General features: G+C 28.9%; 1 protein-coding gene across 1 annotated transcript; it reads left to right on the top strand.

Annotated features, from left to right (window-relative positions):
• Nucleotides 1-451: 451 nt before the first annotated feature.
• Nucleotides 452-4,148, top strand: LOC112462493. Its single transcript, XM_025028295.1, has 7 exons — nt 452-625; nt 2,438-2,555; nt 2,688-2,949; nt 3,042-3,158; nt 3,245-3,335; nt 3,494-3,639; nt 3,831-4,148. Exons 1-7 carry the CDS (start codon nt 482-484, stop codon nt 4,039-4,041), a joined length of 1,089 nt encoding a protein of 362 aa, XP_024884063.1. The 5' UTR covers nt 452-481; the 3' UTR covers nt 4,042-4,148.
• Nucleotides 4,149-5,038: the final 890 nt, after the last annotated feature.

The following is a 5,038-nucleotide window of genomic DNA, read 5'->3' as shown; positions in this document are numbered from 1 at the left end:
ATAATAATATATAGAAAAATATATTTTATCGGTAACGGTGGTATATTAAATTTAACAAATATTAAGTCAATGGTTGATGTATCGAAATGTAAAGCTGACCGTCTGCCACTTTTCTAAAGGATCAAAGTGAAACTTACGAGTTCACACACTACGAAACGAATGAATAAATGCGCTACTAAAAACTGGCAAATACGCCTGCGCGATCTTTTGTCAGAGAATTCATATTTACCTATGAGAAATAAACATCTGTTCTATTATCTTATGTCGCTTGATCACCGACTTATTTAAAGATAAAGTTGATAAATTGCGCGTGTTCCTATCTCATGGTAATATTTTGTTACATTTTCGATAAATTAGATAATTTACGTTAGAATTTGAGCTAAAGCATAAAAAAAAATGAAGTAATACAATATGCAACTGATAAAAAAAAAAAGCGAACTGGCCTCTCCGGTGTCACACACATCTGCATACTCGTGGAGAAATGATCTGTATCGACTCTTTACATATTAGCCTCAATCGGTTTCTGTTACTCACAGTTGGTCTGTGGCCTTATCAACAGTCTAAACTTGTTCAACTCCAGTTCACATTGCTTTTTAGTGTTTTGGCGACCTATATCCTAGGTCAGGTATGTTAATCATTTTAATTATATAATAACAAGATAAAAAAATATAATACGTTATTTTTAGCAATCTTTTATTTTGCGTTTTAATATATCAAAATCGTTATAAGATCGTCACAATATTAAATATATTGATATTGATTTTATAACATGTATTTGTTATTACATATAAAAAAATGTAATTTCTAGTGTTTTGCTTAATATATATTGCAGTTAAATAGCTTTCTCATGTTAAATTATGGTACATTGTAAAACAATTAAAGACTTAGAGCCTTTTTCTGGTTGCATAAGAAAATAGTTAATAATTTTAGTGTAAAATTATATAAAAAAATTTCTTTGCAGTTTGCAACATTTCTGACATCACAATGTACTCCAGATCTCCTTATTAATGTTCTTGCATCTGCATTATTTTACATTACCTTTGCAATTAAATATAGTATATTTAGTATTAACGTTGAAGTCGTAAGTAAAACATACTGGATGACAGTTGGGAAATTTGTGAAACTAAATCGATTTCATTTTATGATAAGCAAAAACCAGAAAATAAATTAAACGCTACAGAAAAAAACCAGTTTTTTGTACCAACATGTAGTGTAAAAGAAGAGTCATATATAAACTTGTAAAAATTAATATTATAAAAAAGGGTCAACAATAAAGTTCATAGCATAACTCAATAATCAGTTCAAGATGGCTAATGAACTGACACAATAATTGAGGCGTTCTTCAAAACTTTAAAAATTTACATATGCTATATCTAACATTAATAAGTGAAACTGTACTTTTGAAGAATCCTGGGGATATTTCTTTCATGAAAGTATCCATGTCGATATTTCCTAAATAAATATGTTATATTATTGAGTTATGCAATTAACTAAATTTTTATTCGTTTTATAGATTTTATTTTTACATGTATATAAACAGATATTCTTTTCATGCAATATGCAGATAATAATTATGAAATTCTTCTGCAGTGTAATATGTTTAATTTATTTCATTTTGCTAATTAATTACATAAATATTAGCTATTCAGCTCCAATAATTTCTCGAGTGTCATGCGGTTATATGTATAATACTAGCTGGTTACCCGGGCTTCGCCCGGGAGTCGTTTTCCTTAAAACAACTTCATTTATCCTTATTGTGGACAAACATAAGGAGTGTTCATGGATTAAACATGTCGTAACCAATCTTTTTCTACTCGGTCAATTATTTCCAAAAAAATTGGAAAAATTTTTGATACCGGTTTCCAAAAAAATTGATAACGAAAATTTATACATTTTATGGCACTTCCCGGGAAATTCTACTCCTATTTTATGTACAGTTCTTTAAGATTCGGTCAATTATTTCCCGAGAAATTGGAAAAATTTCTGATACTGCAGGTCCGAAAAAGATCGGTAACGAAAAACTATACAGTTCATGGCCTTCCCCGGGAAATTCTACCCCTGTTTCATATACAATTTTTTAAAATTCGGTCAATTATTTTTTGAAAAACTGAAGAATTTCGGATATCGGTTCCCAAAAAGATCAATAACAAAAAACTATACACTCTATAACACTCCCCGAAAAATTCTACCCCTATTTTATATACTTTTGGTAAAAATTCGGTCGAATAGTTTAAGAGTGTATAAAGAACATACATACAAACATTCTATTATATATATATAGATTGTATTCATATATATTATTTTTCGAAAACAAGTTGTATTGTATAAAAAAATCAATTCTTCGGAAATATTTCCGAAAAATAGGTCTTTTTACAGAATACAAACAAGAAATTTTTTTAAAAATATGATTAACAGAAATAGTATGCATTATTGACAGATAAAGTATTTGTTGGAGCAAATGCAGCATACTTGTAACGAGTTAACTGACGAAAATGAAATCAATATTATAAGACAGTATGCTATCTGTGCAAAACGTTACACGATTGCGTTTACATGTAAGACAACTGCTTTAGATTTACTTTGAACGCGAATTATTATATTTAAAATATGATATTTGAAAAACTAAACGCGCGGCGAGTTTATAATAAACTTCTTATGGAAATAATTGATCCTTAAACATTTTTCAGTGCTTGTTATATTTATCGCAATTATTTTAATTTTATACCCAATCTGGTCGCGCGTTTTTTACACCTTACTGTTTATGAATGAAACTCGCGCACATATTTCGCCGCTGCTTGTGACAGAATATTTTGTCGATAAAAGATATTTCTACTTGATATTCTTCCATACAAATGCAGCCTTTTTTATTGGGTTAATTGCAATGCTAGCGACAGGAACAATGTTCATAGTTTACTCACAACATACATGTGGAATGTTTCAAATTACCTGGTAAGGGAATAAATATAAACACAAATATAAAAAATTTATCAAATTGGAAAAATAGAAAGGCCATTTAATGATGCTAAAAGAATCATTTGCAGTTATCGTATCGCACGTACAATGACACTCGAAACTGTACGAAAAAACAGCTTGCAAGACGAATATTTGATATACAAAAGATTAATTTGTGCTGTGGATATGCATCGCAAAGCTATGAAGTTAGTATTTAATAAGCAATATAAATTATATATTTATAATAATTAGGATATAAAATACGCGCATATAATAATATTTTTATTTGAAGATTTTCTAACTCGACATTATCTAGATTTAAAATAATGTTCGCCTTTTCGATAATAACCGGTGTAATGTGCGGAAGTCTTAATATTTTTCTGGTAAATACTGTCTTTGTTTTATGATATATACTTATAAATAATAGTAATAAGATTAGTTACTACTAAATTTTCATTCAAACAATTCTAATTAATTGTTATTTTTTTTATAACATTGATTTTATTTTTATGACAATTATTACAATATCCATGTATTTTAGATTTTTCAGATCACATCCTTTAAATGTGATATTGAAGAACTTTTATTACGATTAATATTTATGATGTATCTTTTGACTTACATGTTTGTAAGCAACTATATTGCTCAAAAAATTATGGATCATAATGATAACGTTTTTGTGACCGTGTAAGAAATTATTTTATGCGATAAAATTATATTATATATCCGTACGACAAATATGCACACATTCGTTATATGGATCACTGTAATAAAAAATACATTTAATATATACTCGTAGTTTAAGAAAGGTATGATAAAACTGTTTGTAGACACAGATTTTATTTATATTTCTCAATTATTAATTAATCATCACATAGGTACAACGGTCAGTGGTACGTAGCTCCGTTGCAAATACAAAAAATGATACTGTTTCTCTTGCAAAGAGGTACCAAGGCGTTCACTATGAATATTGCTGGACTGTTTGTGGGATCATTAGAAGGTGCTGCTACGGTAAGAAATAACCTTTCAAAATATCTGACATATATTTTAGAGAAAAATAGAAATGTCATGTCTTATTACAGTTGGTGAGTACTGGATTATCATTTTTTACCGTTCTTCATTCTGTGCAGAATTGACCAAAAAACAAATCAACTAACAGTAAAATAGTGAAGTAGTGTTAATAATAGTAGTTTTACTAAAGTTATTGTTTTACTAATAATAAAATAAGAAAACTAGTGCAAATTACATGTCATAATTATAAAATCACTAAGCTGACTAATTTAAATAAAATTGTAAAGAATAATAAAATATGGAAATGTTTAAAACAACGGTGTTTACAGAAAATTATTAATAAATTAATAACTCGGTTTATTACAATATACGAGGTTTGGCTTTAACACTTTAGTATACTATTCAAGCCCGATTTTGATGAAATTCTACAGGTGCGTAGTACTTATTACTAAACGTCGACGTAGTCGTAGCCACTATCGTGGAGTTATGAAAATGCCTAGTTTCCGAGAAAATCAAATTTTAATTATTCGGCCTACTTAACGTTTTGCAAGATTCCCTCTCTAAAAAAGGCGTGCAAAGTCGATACTCGAATATATCGCAGCTATTGTTGCCTCTTTTCCGCGATGCTGATTGGTTCTCTCGCTGCGTTTACTTCATTTGCAGCTGTCGTCGTATATTTTGAGATTTTTTGGTGGTCACCGTCATGTTAAATTAAATTGTTACACTCTACATCTTACACAGCACAGTATGTATTTAACTTAGCTGTATAAAGCATTGCAAATTTTATGTTCCATTACCTAATTTGTAAAATCTGTTTAGTTGCTGAAGACGATCCGAATAGAGACCGAAACGTACGTCGTCTAAATCCATAGAAGAATAAATATAATTTTCGCATCGTCAACAACGATTAGCTCTTAATTAGCCCGATTCTTTCCACGTATGAATAGTAGCATAAATCGATATAATTATTATTTGAGTAATCTATAACAAAAATTCTAAACAAAATTATTTATTAATTAAATACTTTTGTGTCAAAAGGCAAAGGTCATTTTTTTTTGCTTTTACTTTCAACCTT

This window comes from Temnothorax curvispinosus, unplaced genomic scaffold (assembly GCF_003070985.1).
Source record: "Temnothorax curvispinosus isolate PA1 unplaced genomic scaffold, ASM307098v1 QBEX01012466.1, whole genome shotgun sequence".
Taxonomy (NCBI): domain Eukaryota; kingdom Metazoa; phylum Arthropoda; class Insecta; order Hymenoptera; family Formicidae; genus Temnothorax; species Temnothorax curvispinosus.
This window is presented reverse-complemented; position numbering and strand designations above follow the sequence as displayed.